Source organism: Melanotaenia boesemani, chromosome 16 (assembly GCF_017639745.1).
Source record: "Melanotaenia boesemani isolate fMelBoe1 chromosome 16, fMelBoe1.pri, whole genome shotgun sequence".
NCBI lineage: Eukaryota > Metazoa > Chordata > Actinopteri > Atheriniformes > Melanotaeniidae > Melanotaenia > Melanotaenia boesemani.
The window spans coordinates 18,543,846-18,559,540 of NC_055697.1; the positions used below are offsets into that span (position 1 = coordinate 18,543,846).

The 15,695-nt window shown below is 40.1% G+C and overlaps 1 protein-coding gene across 3 annotated transcripts in view; it reads left to right on the plus strand.

The window, feature by feature from the left end:
* Positions 1-15,695, plus strand: part of dlg5a (discs, large homolog 5a (Drosophila)) — a 39,348-nt gene that overhangs the window by 11,032 nt on the left and 12,621 nt on the right. For all 3 annotated transcript variants that reach the window (XM_042010283.1, XM_042010286.1, XM_042010284.1), the window contains exons 2-17: positions 1,835-1,903; positions 2,805-2,979; positions 3,480-3,623; positions 6,001-6,184; positions 7,042-7,301; positions 7,559-7,871; positions 9,377-9,607; positions 10,412-10,596; positions 10,755-10,880; positions 11,574-11,706; positions 11,847-11,974; positions 12,069-12,244; positions 12,360-12,463; positions 13,596-13,688; positions 13,920-14,966; positions 15,502-15,622. In XM_042010283.1, coding sequence (XP_041866217.1) covers positions 1,835-1,903; positions 2,805-2,979; positions 3,480-3,623; positions 6,001-6,184; positions 7,042-7,301; positions 7,559-7,871; positions 9,377-9,607; positions 10,412-10,596; positions 10,755-10,880; positions 11,574-11,706; positions 11,847-11,974; positions 12,069-12,244; positions 12,360-12,463; positions 13,596-13,688; positions 13,920-14,966; positions 15,502-15,622 — 3,489 coding nt within the window. The remainder of the gene's footprint in view (positions 1-1,834; positions 1,904-2,804; positions 2,980-3,479; positions 3,624-6,000; positions 6,185-7,041; positions 7,302-7,558; positions 7,872-9,376; positions 9,608-10,411; positions 10,597-10,754; positions 10,881-11,573; positions 11,707-11,846; positions 11,975-12,068; positions 12,245-12,359; positions 12,464-13,595; positions 13,689-13,919; positions 14,967-15,501; positions 15,623-15,695) is intronic.

The window sequence follows — 15,695 nt, forward strand, 5'->3', positions numbered from 1 at the left end:
GTTTAGTTACTAGTTACTAGTTAGTTACTAGTTAACATTATATGATGCTTTTTTTCTAATTGTTCCCACTCAAATATTTGATTAAAAACACAATACATAAAAAAATAAATTTTGTTTTGTTAGCTGATTAGTAAATATAGTAAATTAGTATGTATTTGACATTTTGGTAATCCCACATACTAATCAATTAAATATTCATTTGTTGAAGCTTTCTCTACTTCTGAATGATTAAAAAGATTCAAAGGGGCAAAAAAATTGGCCTTTTTAAACGCTACCTTTATTGTTTTTATGCTGCGTCGGCACAGTGTTAAAACGACCCCATCTGTGGGTTCTAGGGGGTCTTGAAATCCTTTCTGTTCTTGTGATAAAAAAAGATTTCTGGATCCAGGCAGTGATCTAGATCACGGCCAAAATCTAATCAGTTGTTCTTTATTCCATTTCAGAGATTTCCAGAAAATGCAATTAAAATCTATCCATTATTTTTGGAGTTATTTTGTCAACAGACGGATGGACAGACGCTGCATGCTGCCGAAAACATAACCTCTGCGTTGGCAGTTGATAGCTGTTTTTTATATAATAATTAATCATTAACTAAAACGGAATTATTTTTTATGCCATGCACAGTACTGGTTCAGAGCTGCAGTGGTTGATTTAAACCAACCATTTTATTAAAAAGAATATCATTTTTAGTTAAAAACTGCATTTGTATTGTTTTTTTTTAAAGTTTTGGTTTAGATGCTTCAGCTTCTATGCTGTTTTTTTCTCATGTATAAAATATATTTTTTCTTATAGATGCTGAATCCAAAGAAATTTCAAATTGCCAGATTGTAGAGGACATTAATTATATAGATTATATAGATTATACTAAAGATTATATAGATAGATTATATAGATTAAACTAAAAAGCTCAAAATATGTAGACCATAAAGATGTTTATTTGTTTCTTAGACTTTTGGGAAATAGGCCCCACTTTGCAGTGTTGCTGTAATGCAAAATTAGAAGACATATTGTTTTAATCAGTTGGTGACTGAAACCATGTGTATCAGCAGATACATGTTGTACATAAGTGTGTTATGAACCTTTCCTATATTTTTACTTTTTGTGCGCGTTAGTAGGAGGATTTTCTGAGAATTCTAGCTGTGTTAAGACTTCTCTTTACAGTTAAGTCTGATAATCTTCTGGCAGTTGCTAACCGAACCAGCTTTGGGATGTATTTGGATGCCAAACGTGAGCAGAAATGAGTTAAACCCATCTTTCCATTTTTGGAAAATATGTTAATGAATAAAAAAAAAACAGTCTGATAGATGCATTCTACAGTAAGGGTCAAGAATGTATCCTCTGTTGTCAGCCGTGTTTATGTTGCCCTTTGGAGCAGCGACTGCAGAATAATGGGGATCTGCACAGTCTCTCCTATGGATTGTGGAAGCCTGTGTGAAATATCCCCCAGCTTAACGGTGTGTACAGCTATTCAGATAGAGAATCATTTCTCTTTCTCTCTCACTCTCTCTATGCGCGTGACATAAAAAGAGAAAATCCCATTTCAGCCGTGACATTCTGCCTGTGTAGCAGAAACATACAGGGACTATACATCAAAGCCAGGCAGATTGCACAGTGCGGGAAGGAGGTTTAATGACAACAGCAGTCTGGAGTAATAATATAGAGTCACTAAGAAGTAGTGTTGAAGTTAATATTCCAAGTTTAAACCACGCTCCAAATGTATCACACAGCTGTGTAAAGAATATGAAGCTGACTGTAATATTGTTTTCTCTCACACTTCATTGAGAATTATTTGTGGCTTGTGCTGTATATTTGAATGTATCTCTTGTATTTGCAGGTTCTACATACAGTGTCCTCTCCACCATGCCATCTGACTCAGAAAGCAGCAGTTCCCTCAGTAGTGTTGGTATGTAAAATCACCAAAATACCACCTAAAACCTTTTTGTTTTAGATCCATGTGGGCAAACTTCAAACCCAATGAGGTCCTAACACTGCATAAGTAAAGGGAGCGTTGCTACTCTCTGACTTGTTGAAAGATATTCTCGCTAACTGGGATACAGAGGTCAGGAAGTCACAGATTTATCCTTTCTTTAATCCTCACATTGTGATTATTAACACGCTCCCAGCGTCTTTTTTTTTTTTCCTTCTTTAAGGAAGTTTGCCATGTTTGCCTTTCGCTTTGACAAAAGTCCAAATGACTCAGCTGTGTTACATAAACCTGTAAGAGGTCCAAGTGTTGAGTCAAAGATTCATATAATCCCAAGATTTCCTACCGTGGGTGTTCTTTTGAAGAAAACAGCCCTAAATGTGACTCGATATAAAAGGTTTTTTAACTCAATCTGACTGCTTGGAAATTTGTCAGACATAACAAAAAAGGATGAACTTGTTATTTCAGGGACAAATCTTCTTAAATCTGTTTTTAATGGTCTAGTGAATTTTTCATTTATAATAAATACACAAAAAAACATGGTATTAAGAAAATTTCCTAACAGCAATAAGATCAGTTATGATGTATTATTCCTGTTAGATAATCAGAATTTTTTCATTAAGTTTGCAGTAAATATTCCTGGTTATTAAACAGAACTTTCAAGGCAAGCAGATGTTGCCTTCACTGCTGGGTAGGAGTTTACGTTCTAATGGGGAAGTCTATTACAGTCTTTGAGTATCAAGTTGTCACTTGAGGTGGGCTATAAAATAGATATTTTTTAAAATTTATTTTCTTTAATCCCTCAATTAATTTGGAGATAACCTTTTATCCGGTCTGTGATGAATAGTCCTAGCCTCTGGTAATGTGCTCACTGTTGCAGGTTCGCCTGTTAATGGTGAAGCATCCTCCCCTCCCCCAGCTATCAACGACAACCGGCATACCGGTGACAACCTGGACACCATCTTATTGCAGCTCCGCCAGGTAACCAGGGAGCGAGATGAGCTACGTAAGCGTCTGGCGCTGGCATCGCCTGGGACCACCTTCGATGACTGCAGGTGCATATTCTGGCCTGTGTGCCAAGCCGTAGTTTCTGCAGTTTTTTTTTTTTTTTTTTTTTTTTTTTTTGGAGATTAAGACATCAGATCGCCAATTAATTCCTCTCAGAGCGAGATAGTTTGGACAGTGTTGTTTCTTCTCTGTGAGATTTTTGGGTCATAAGCACTTGCAGACATTTTTTTCATCTGCCAATTTTTTGCTTTTTTGGAGTTACATTGACTTACAAAGTCGACAAGAATGTACTGAGACTGAGACTGTCAGCTTTATTGGGTTGAATATGCTCTAGTTATGTTTCTCTTTTGCAACATGTCAGAAACGCTGCTTGCTTACTTCTGTGTGACAATGTTTATATTTAGTCAGACATTCATTCCAATCTTATGAAGTCTCTCAATCGAGGGGAAGGTCAGGTCTTTTATATCCTCGAGTTTGAGCCGTGTTTGGGCTTTATATCAAACAAGGCTGAATAGGATTTTGATTAATTGCTGCTTTTCTCCTTAAGGCCAAATTCCAAAGCCAGTCATGACTATGAGCGTCTAAAAAGCCAGTGCATGAGGGCCATGGCAGATCTGCAGTCGCTCCAAAACCAGCATACCAAAACACTTAAGCGGTGTGAGGAGGCTGTAAAGGAGGCTGACTTCTACCAGTAAGTATTTCTTCTTTAAATGAAAATGTTGCTAGTTTTCCTTTTTCCAGCAATCAAAGATGGACTCTTGATTTTTAGTGTTTTTCCTGTATTTCATAGTAGTTGTTTCCACATGAAAATTATCTTGAAAGCAGTGCTGATTATGTGCAGAGACTCATCACTGAAAAATGTGGGATGAACATTCTGTCACCTGCCACCTGCTGCTCTGCAGCGTAAAAATAATCAAGTTTTATTGCATTGTTTTATTGCTATTGTAACAGATACTGGCACGGTGTTGCCATTAACCTAATTGAAAGAACATCCCTTAGCTAAAGCCAGCTTAAAGAGAACCCGCACTACAAAAACCCATGCACGGTTTAAGCCTGGGAATGACGGTATTTATGTGATTGACTCATTCTTCCCAACAGCTTGTAACCTGAAGCAAAATATTTGGAACATAGAGGTATATCATTTGTTGGATTAGCTGTTTGAGAGTTTAACCAGTTAGAATATTTTCAAAGATAACATCAAATTAACACGCATTTGGCTGAAACCTGAGTCCACTGATAAAGCTTTTCTTTAGAAAGTGTTGCATTGGACCTGTTAACATTTGTCATTGAAAAAAGGAGAAGATTAGACATAAATATCTTGGTCATAAATGTAAGAAGTCCATGAATAAAATTACCTCTGAAATTTAACTGCTAATCGTTTTTTAGTTTAACATGTTTTGTGTATCTTCAGAATCCTCTTTATTAAGCCACTCCTAAAGAAAAGGACTCTAGACGCCTCTATAATGAACAACTATAGACCTGTCTCTAACCTCTCTTTTATTTCCAAGATTATTGAGAAAGTTGTATTTCACCAGCTTAATGACTTTTTAAATGAAAGTGGAAATCTTGATAAATTTCCGTCCGGCTTCCGACCTCATCACAGCACTGAAACAGCTCTGGTCAAAGTGCTAAATGACATTAGGTTGAATACTGATTCTGGTCAAGTATCAGTCCTGGTTCTGCTGGATCTCAGTGCTGCGTTTGATACTGTAGATCACAGAATCCTGTTGCACAGGCTGGAAAACTGGGTTGGACTTTCTGGAGCGGTTCTTAACTGGTTCAGGTCCTATTTAGAAGGCCAGAGTTATTTTGTTATGATCGGCAGCTATGAATCCGAACGAGTGGCCATGACTTGTGGAGTCCCCCAGGGGTCAGTCCTTGGACCTCTTCTGTTCAACTTGTATATGCTCCCTTTGGGTAAAATATTACAGAACTATAGCATTAATTATCAAAGTTATGCAGATGATACACAACTTTATGTGTCTCTGTCACCAGATGACTGCAGTCCAACAGACTTACTGTGTCAGTGTCTGGAGCAAATAAACACCTGGATGAAGGAGAATTTCCTACAGTTAAATGAAGATAAAACTGAGATTATTCTGTTTGGTAGCAAAGAGAAGAGGGTCAGCATTGGCAAACACATGGAGGTTGGGGCTCTTAAAATCACTGACCAAGTTCGTAACCTTGGAGTGTTGATAGACTCAGATCTGACTTTCAGCAGCCACATCAAAGCTGTCCCTAAGAAGCTTTTTACCAGTTCAGAAACATCAACAGAATTAAAAGTCTAGTCTCCCAGAAAGACCAAGAGAAACTCATCCATGCATTCATCTCCAGTAGGCTTGATTACTGTAATGGTCTTTTAACAGGACTTCCTAAAAAGAGCATTAAATAAGCAGCTCATCCAGAACGCTGCTGCTAGAGTTTTAACCAGGACTAAGAGATCTGAACACATCACACCAGTTCTGAAATCTTTACGCTGGCTTCCAGTCAGTGACAGAATAGATTTTAAAACCCTTCTGATTGTTTACAAATCCCAAAATGGTTTAGGCCCAGAATACATCTGTGATATGTTCAGAGAATATAAACCTAGCAGAGCTCTTAGATCCAAAGACTCTGGTCAACTAGTCCAGACCAGAGTCCAGACTAAACATGGAGAAACAGCATTTAGCTGTTATGCTGCAAACAAATGGAACAAACTGCCAGTGGAGATTAAACTTTCCCCAAATGTAGACATTTTTAAATCCAGGTTAAAAACATTTCTTTTCTCATGCGCCTATGCATGAAATCTGCATGTTAACTTTTTTAATTTATCTTACTTTTAATCATTTTAATATAATTTATTATTTTATTGTGATTATGTGTTGATGCCTTTTACTATTCTAAATATCTGTAATGTCTTTGTTTTATGTAAAGCACTTTGAATTGTCCTGTACATGAAATGTGCTATACAAATAAACTGCCTTGACTTGCCTCTTTAGGTCTTTATTTTCTTTGCATTAACTTTTTTATCCATCTATATTTCAGCTCTAATTAAACTTCCTGTATTTTTTGCGTGTTTCCCCTTTAAGTATGCTACACAGCCGCGTCTTGGGTGACCAGGCACAGCTGAAGGAGGAGATGGAAACACTCAGGAGGGACAATGCTCAGCTTGTCCGAGAGCACAACCACCTTAAACAGAACTGCGAGGAGCTCAAACGATTGCACGGTCAAGACCAGAAAGAGTTGGCAGACCTTCGTCTGCAGCAACAGCAGGTACAACCAACTCACAGGCACACTGCTGCGTGAGTGTCTGCTGTAGCTGTCCAGATGTTATGTCAAACATATGCTGCCATGGCCTGCTGTATGGAAAAAAAATCCAACTGCTTTCATACAGAAATTATCGTTCTCATGCTGCGATGTCACTCAGTTTTAATATCGTTCACAAGTTTTCACCTCAGACAAAATCAAACTGTATTGCCTCTTATGTTTATGCTGTGCATACTTTCAAAATAGCACAAGGGGGCTGTGACCTGTATTGTATTACTGTGAAGTACTGTCTCCAACAGCCCCCATGGGGACACTGCAGTGGTTACAAGCACAGGGCAGCAGAGCAGAAGGAAATGCATACAGAGCATTTCTGAAAAGGGCAAGCACAGAAGAAAAGGGCTTGGCTTGGGCAAAGGTCACACTGACCCAAACCATGTAGCTACACGATCAGTGTATATTCAGGATATGTTGTGCAGCTGAGGTCAATACGGCCCTCAGGTCATATCAGCTCTCAGAGGAATTAGGAGGACTGCATCAGCAGACCTGCAGAAGACAGTATGATTGAGAATGAAAGATGCAACGTTGCACATAAATGAATTGTCTCAGCAGATAACTAGGTTTGATTTAAGTGCATAACCACAGGTCCACTAATGCCATCCGTCATTTATGAAAGCCATTTTTTTTTTAACCTGGAATTAGATTTTCTTGCCACATAAAATGAGAATCCTTTCTGCGCATTAATGCCATCTGCTGTTAACATTGGGTACAGCAAAGTCAGGTTTAGTTCAACTAGAAGATATTGGTATTTTGAGCGCCACTAAAAACTTAATAATGACACATTTTATGATTCTTGTTCTCACCAGGTCATGAGAGAGAAGGGCTCGTCAGAGGTGTTAAATAAGTTGTATGACACAGCTATGGACAAGCTGGAGGGTGTAAAGAAGGAGTATGATGCCCTCAGTAAGCGCTACAGTGAGAAGGTGGCTATCCATAACACAGATCTGAGCCGCCTGGAGCAGACTGAGGAGGAGAACCGGAGGCTACAGAAGCAAATGGATGCGTTGCTCAAACAGCGAGACTCAGCCATGCACTACCAACAGCAGTACTCTACCTCGATGAGGAGGTGAAAACATCATCACATCCACACACAGACAGTTTGACACACAATGGGGGTATAGTGATATGTGGTGAGCAATATTTTGGCTCAAGCTTGAAAATCACTCATTTCTCTCCAGAGAAGCAGAGTAACAGGGCAATGATTCAACACAACAACTGCTGATTTAAGCTGTGCTCAAACCGTTTCCAGTTGTACATCATTTTCTATGGGCATGTGATAAATTTTGACAATTGGATGCTTGCTGCCATCTTCCACTCTCTCAGGTTTGATTCAGTTCAGCAGGAGCTGAACAAGTCTTCAGCTCAGAACAAGGAGCTGCAGAGAGAGATGGAGCGGCTGCAGTCGGAGGTGACTCGCTACAAGAACTTGCAGCTGAAGGCGTCCAAGGACTGCGAGAAGTACAAGGAGGAGAGGGATTCTGTGTTCAACGAATATCGTCTCATCATGAGTGAGAGAGACCAGGTGATCAAAGAGCTTGATAAGTTGCAGACTGAACTGGAGGCAGCTGAGGCCCGACTGAAAAACACTTCATCGGAGAGGGTTGTGGCCAGTGAAGAGATGGAGGCACTCAGACAGGTATTCATGTTCTAAATGTAACCTGTTTTAGCTTTAAAACTGGATCTACATATTATGGTATTGTGCATAAGTCTTTTGTCTTGAACCACCTATCAGTTCCTTACATATTGCCAAAAAAAGAAAAAATGGATGCACTGATTTAAGAAATTGTACAAACATAAAAGGCAAAAACAGAGTTAGTACAATTCTCAAAACTTTTTTGAATGAACACATTTATTTATTCAACATAGCCTTAGAAACTTTCTGGTAAATAGTCTCCAGATTTACCAGATTATTTTATTTTAATTTAAATTTTCATTTTGATCAATTCATTCGGGCACAAATGACCTTTGTTTACCTGCTTTAGATGGCTTTTGTTTTATGTGTCAAACTGTTAGTTTAAGCAGTTTTATAGATTCAGTCTAAGAAATGAGAGCAAATTTTGTGCCTTGTAACAGGCTCCTAATTCTTAAGTCACAAGAATAGATTCTTGGCTTAGTTGTTCCAACTTTTTCATCTCGTTGACTCGATGCCTTTTTATGCCTGAACGATTCAAAGGTCAGTGGGAAGGGCCACAAACAAACAAAGCAGAGAACTGGAAAAGGGCCGGTGTTTAAATGAGTAAAAGACCGGCAATGTTGAAAGAATAACTTTGAAAGACTTGGAGAATTATGGCTCAAGACCACTTTAAAAGATTACTAAGAAAAAAGTCTGGAACTTTGAAAGTAAAATATAAAGAAATGAGAGCTGGATCAACACACTAATGCATTGAAATGTTGAAGGAAAAACTAAAGCATTATTTTTATATGGTTTATAAGGTTCAGGACATGAGTTTCAGTTGAGCTCATGTCTAGAGAGCACATTTTTAGCTGTTTTCAGGGTTTGTTGATTTTAGTCTCATACCATGAGGATGTGGTTGAGACTGCCTGTATACCTCAAGCTAAGCTGAAATATGATCACTTTTATCTTTCAAATTGTGTAATTTAACGTTTCTTGTCATTGCTTACGAAATTTCTCCCAATGTCTCCAAGTGTTTGCTGAAAGGGTTTTTTGCTGAATTTATATACATAAACTATATAAGGCCTCTTTTTAAATGGCTGTAGGTATGATTTGTTCCATCAAAAATTTAAACTAATCATTCTTACAATTACAGAGACAAGAGAGGATCGTATTAGTAAATGCATCCTTCGTACCTTTAAGCGCATAGGTATAAACATTATCTCTAAGAATATTGCATCAACCTGCTAGTTTATTTATTTTCTTGACTTGGACCCATAACTTTTGTCCATTTTGTATATTAAAGGACATCTTCCCCCAACACACAGTATAAAAATAACCATAGCTGCTGGCCTCTATTTGAAGAATATTTCTGAAAATTCTGTGTGACAGAAGAGATCTCCAGCTAGTGTGAGATCAGTCAGATCACTCTGCATCGGATCTCAATGGGTTTTTTTTTCACGTCACATAAATGACTTACAATGTTGAGATGCCCTCATTTCATTTAGCCCGTCTTTGTTGTGGGACAGGAGTTGAACTCGTCACTGGTGGACCGGGACAGGGCCATCTGTGAGAGGAACGAGCTACTAGAGAAGTACTGCCACGAAGTGAAGGACAAAGCAGAGGCCCAGAAGGAGCTGAGCCAGGCCTGCAAAGACATTGAGACGGTCAGGGAGGAGAGGGACGTGGCCCGCAAGGAGAGGACAGAGGCCATCATTCAAAGGGATCAGCTGCTTCGTGAATATTATCAGGCCAGACAAGTAAATTCACACCACACACCTATAAAATTCCTGAAAGCATCTGTTGATGTCTTTATGAGCTACTATTTTGCCTGCCTCATCTGTTATCCTTGGAATAGGCTATGAATCACATTCCTAACTAGGTTTGCCAAACATCTACCAGCCTAATTCTAAAACTCATACGTCTTGTGGTTAACAGAGAGAATGCCACAATACGACTCTTTCAAGAGCTACTGATGAAATCACTTTGAGAATTTAAGATTTCCAGATGATTTATATCAACAATAGACTATGGCTCCTGTGATTTATCTGGGCACAAAATCAATGTCATAATAAACTCAATCCCTACTGAAATTGGGGTGAAATTACTTACAGGAATCAAGAGGGCATAATGGTGAGCCAGAAACATTGTCACTGCACTGTATCCCGTTTGATCAGTGTGTTGTCCCAATTTATCCCCCTTGATTGCTTACTTCAGTAGGCCACAAGGATTTAGGAGTTAGGATACCAGTCCTTAAACTAATTTTTGTTACAACAAGGACGGTTTAAATAGAATGAAACTCCAAATCTTCCTCCATGTTGTGGCATCATACAAATAAGTCACTTTTAGAAATATAAAATCTGTTAAGGAAAAATAAGAATACACTATTATCTGAAATGACAAGAAATTTAAGGCAAATGGTCGTCCTTATGACAGTACTTACAATATAGTTCAATATGTTGTTGTTTTTTCCCTACGTGCAAACACTATAAACTCTGATATTGTCTCATATGGGGATGTCACATTTTAAATTATTCGTATTCACACACCATCAATGTTCTTAGAAACAAGACTCCGCTACCCTGGACATGGAACGGGCCAATAAGGAGATTGAGATGCTGAGGAAACAGTATGAGGCCATGTCCCAGGAGCTGAAGGAGGCCACACAGGAGGCTGAAGTGGCCAAATGTCGAAGGGACTGGGCTTTTCAAGAGAGGGACAAAATAGTGGCGGAGAGGGAGAGCATAAGGTCAGTCTGTGTGTTTTTAAAGACTGCTGATGGAGCTGAATGGGGCATGCAGTGCTGTAGATTTTAGAGAGTCCCTGGCAGCTACATCTCCCTCCCTAGTATGTGCCATCCGTTTTTCTCATATTCTCACGCCATCTGTTCTTTCTCATTTCTCCCAGGACTCTGTGTGATAACTTGCGGCGAGAAAGGGACCGGGCGGTCAGTGATCTGGCTGATGCCCTGCGTAATTTGGATGATATGAGGAAACAGAAGAATGACACACTGCGAGAGCTTAAAGAACTGAAGTGAGTCCCCCCCTCCCCACTGTTTTTGTGCTGGGTTGTTCTACCCAGCTTTCTTATGGCTTGGTTGTTTTCCTGCCATCCTTTTTTATATATACAGATTAAAGTTTAATGCCAAAAAACTAAAATGTTTTCATCAAGCAAGCAGATTTGATCTCTTGAAGTTTCTGTATATGAATATTTCTGTGTAGCATGTAAAGGCTCCCTCTGCTGGCTGTATATGTATATGACATCTTTTCTCCCCAGTATATAGAGTAAGCCTCATATAATGACTTTGTAAGTTTCTTTCTTTACCCTCCATAAAGAACAATGTACCGTTGGGGGTTTTAATGTCAGCACTACCCTCAAGGCATACCTCAGTAGGGCACCATACATCTTACTGACAAAGGGACATTATGTACAATCTACTTTTGGTTTGTCACTGATTTATATATAAATTTGATTCCCCATTTTACAAAATGGCAAGTGTTTAAGAACAAATGGGCATTTGAAGACATTTTGAAAGAAACGTTGCGCCCTATTTCATGGTACAGGAAACTTTTCAATATCTGTAATGATATGCACTTTAACTTCAGAAGAATAGGGAAAAATTACTTTGTCAGATTAGATACATATGATTCTTTCCCTCTGTAGTCTCTGTCCATCCATCCTCAAGAGACAATCCTATGACTCTGTGTGGTGTCTTTCTTTGTTTAGGGAAAAGGTGGAGAGCCAGTTGGAGAAGGAGGCCCGATTCTGTCAGCTAATGGCCCACAGCTCTCATGACTCTGCCATCGACACAGACTCCCTGGAGTGGGAGACAGAGGTGGTAGAGTTTGAGAAAGACAGGGTAAGAGCAGTGCTCAGTGTGATGTGGTAAAATGCTTGTTTTAAGACAGCCAGCAGAGTTCAACTTATTTACAGAACTTGATTAATATTGAGAAGTTTTTCAGACTGCATTGACTATCTTTGATGTTATTGTCTTAATAGGATGACATGGATTTGAAGGCACTTGGATTTGATATTGCTGAGGGGGTAAATGATCCATATTTACCAGGCGATTGTGGAATATTTGTTACAAGGGTGGACAAAGGAAGTATTGCAGATGGAAGGTTAAGGTATGATCTGCCTTAATAAGCTATTCCACATTTTAGACTTAGAAGTCTATTAAATAAATTCCATGTTATAATATTTCTTCTTCTTTGGTTTCAGAGTGAATGATTGGTTGTTGAAGATTAATGACATAGACTTGACCAATAAGGACAAGAAGCAGGTGGTGAAGGCTGTCCTTAATGGGGGAGGATTGATCAATATGGTGGTACGAAGAAGGAAATCTCTGGGAGGAAGGCTGGTCACCCCTGTTCACATTAACTTTATGGGACATAAAGGCATGTTGGGTTTCAGATATTTACTTTGCTTCTCTCAGTCTGTAATGTTGCTGTTTTTTGATTCTGTGTTTTATGTTTACTTTTTTAACATCCATTTTTCTTTCCTTCATCTCAGACAGCGGTATTGGTCTGGAAAGTGGGGTGTTTGTTACTGCCATTGTCCAGGGAAGTCCTGCTGCTAGGGATGGGTCTCTCACAGTTGGAGACAGACTGATTGCTGTGAGTTATTTTCAACCTTAATGAAATCCTGCTCCCTTCCTCCACATCTACCACACCACAGTTTGCACAGGTTCTGTTAGCTTTCTAATCCAGACGCTGATCCGTTCCAGTATCCACACTCCAAAACTCAGATAAGGTGGGATTTAGGTTGAGTATCTGAAGTGAATGGAAGAAAGTCTTTTCCCTTTTTATTAAAGCCTCGAAATTCTGCTGCTCTAGAGGTCTGGATGAAGCGGTCTCTGGGTATGCAGCTGCAGTATATGCAAGGAATTAAAGAGAAAAGATAAGTGACAGAAATGGAACTATGGCTCTATATAAAAGATGAAAAGGTGGCCATGTCTGTAATGATAATCTTTCAGCAGCAGCAGAATTTGTGTTTCCTTGTTGGTTTAAACGTGAGGACAAAACCTGTGCATGAACTAGAAATCCTCAGATTACAGCCATATAGGGGTCTAGACTGAAACAGGCTTGGCCATTTCATTTTGACCATGTAATTTGTTGTCTTTGCTCATTTGCTGAATGTGTATAAGATTAAACCACATAATATATTATTTCTGAAAACCTTTGCATTTGGGGACCTTTATCATAAGTGTACCATATTTTATCCAACATGTACACATTTTAGTTTATCAGCATTATTTTAAAAATGCATAAAATAATTTTAATTATATAATCACATTGCTTAAATGTGACCACAAAATAGAGTTCTGAACTGAGATGCGAGCATCTCTTTTCTCTGCTAGTGTTTTCCTCAGCTATTTCTATTTAAAATCTCAGCCACAATAAAGTACCCAGTTTGTTCCTCATTGTCTCAGACAGTTTGAAAAAAAAGGACCAACTCTTTATGGTGGAAATGTGGGATTGCAGTGTGAGTTGTTGAGACTAAAATGTGCTGGCCTAGATTTCTTGTGGTTTCCCCCGCCATAACAGCATGAAGCACATCTCAAGCTCGTTGCACTCTCATGTTCGAGATTGTTAGCAGAATGTGTTTGTAGACATGCTGCTATTTTAATAACACTGCAACCCAAGACAAACACACAAATGAGCATCAGAAGCCTGTCAGAGAAGACAGCTAGCGTTGCTTTTGTGTTAAACGACCTGTCCTTATTTCCAGTGTGTCTCTTCACTGCAGATAAATGGAATTGCTCTGGATAACAAGTCTGTGACAGAGTGTGAGGCTCTGTTGAGGAACTGCAGGGACTCTCTCAGCCTATCTCTCATGAAGGTGAGCCAGAACTCGTCTCACTTTCTAAGCTTCTTTTCTCACTGGAATCATCAAGCGTTTTCTCCAGTTCTGCATGTCCTACATAGCAGTTGTATAACTTCAGCTGTTGTGTTGCTCATGTACAGTGTTACCATGCTGTTTTTTCAATGTTCAGGGAAAAACATGAGCTAATCTGGTGTTGTTCATTGTTGATGGTGGTGTTGTTCATTCCTTTGTCTGTTCACCCCACAGTTTTTCCCTCACAGTACATCAGGACAGAATATCTTTGAGAGTCTGCAAACGTCGGAGAAGCCCAATGGGCGCATTCACCTGTCAGAGGTCCACTCCCGGAACAGCCGTAACTTCAAACACAACAGCTCGACACAGACTGACATCTTCTGCCCTGATGTTGGAAGTGCAAGCACAAGCAGTATCTCTGGGGAGAGGAGGAAGGTCAGAGGTGAATCTGATGAGATGTATGGTGACATGAGCAAGCCGTTCTCTCCGGGTTCCCTTCATGCCACTAGCCTTCGGCCAGCTTCAGACTTGGGAACTGGTCGCTATGGACCCAGTGCTTTCCAAGAGTGCTGTCCCTATCCAAAGGCGCCATCCTCATTGCCCTTTGAGCCTGTTTCTCCCTCTGAATGCATCGCTATGGAGACAACTCTGGAAAAGAAGCACAGTGGGGGAACTTGGCCCAAGATGATGGTGGGAGGTATGTCGGTTGCACCAGATAACCCCAGTCCAGTCACAACAGCCACTCAACTCTCCATCTATAAATCGCCCAAGCAGAGGAAGTCTATCTTCGACCCAGACACATTCAAACGCCCTGAAACACCTTCTTCTAAGATGGAGTACATGGCAGCCAATCAAATCGCAACTGTAGCGGCGGCTGCAGCTTCTCATTCCCCACAGCCTTCAAAGACGGAGTCCCTCTCTTCCTCTTCCACTCCTACCCCAACGCCCCCAACCCCTCCCACTCGCAGCGACTCTTTTAAATTTAAACACAAACATCAAAGCAGCTCTGCTTCTGACTGCACAATCACCTCAGAGGGCAAGGGAGAGGCTTCCATCACCATGGCAGCAGGAGAGAGCAGAGACAGAAGTGAACGGGAAAGAGACAGGAACGGAAACCACTATTTCCTGGATGGCAAGGTCCTCACCTCTAGAAAGTCATGTGATGAGGACATCGGCCGTACTAGAGGAGAGGAACCAGAGGTAAAGAGGCCACGCCCTAAATCTGCCCCCGCTCTTCGGCATAGGAGGACCCCTCAGACCATCACTCTTCCTACCTTCCAAGTGAGTTTATTCAACACTCTGCAGGTGGATTGAAAGGATTGACATTATGCTTATTTTTCTCTAAACATTTCTTCATCAGTCCTAAATAGTTTAGATTTAGTTTAGAAAGTTTCTCTAACGTAGAAAATGTGGCGCATTCGAGAAAAAAGCTGAATGGGAGCTTTGAAACCATTCTAGTGGACCAGAGTATCCACTCTGTAATAGAATTTACTGCCTGTCAGAATTAAGCCTCCAGGACTTGCCTTTCGGCCAGCGTGTCTAAGTGATTGATGCCACAGCAGTGGTACAGCCACCCAGCCCCAGAGCTGAGTCAGAGTGTGGTTGTCAGGCTTGCCCAGCCTGCCCAGCCACCTCTTCTGGTCCTGAAGCACACAGGAGAGTGCAGTGGGGATAAATGTTCATTTTTCTCTTGTGGGGTGATGTCCTTTTTTTTCTCATGCATTACCTCCAATGATTGGTGGAAAAGTTCTAGACATGTTACTCTCTTACCTAGCTGGGAAAATTTGTATGAATTTATGTCTGTGATTCATCACAGAGCTACTCCAATGATGAGCATTCACCAGAGCCCAGAGACATGCTGCGTTCTTCCCCCAGCCGCTCTCAAAGACACAGTGTTGGCTTTGTCCCTACAGTCTACAACGGCAACCTACCTCCTAGTGAGTTTCTCAAATGCAAAATGGCTACATTGACTACACATAATTATACCCCCGCCCCCAACATGAAGGTGTG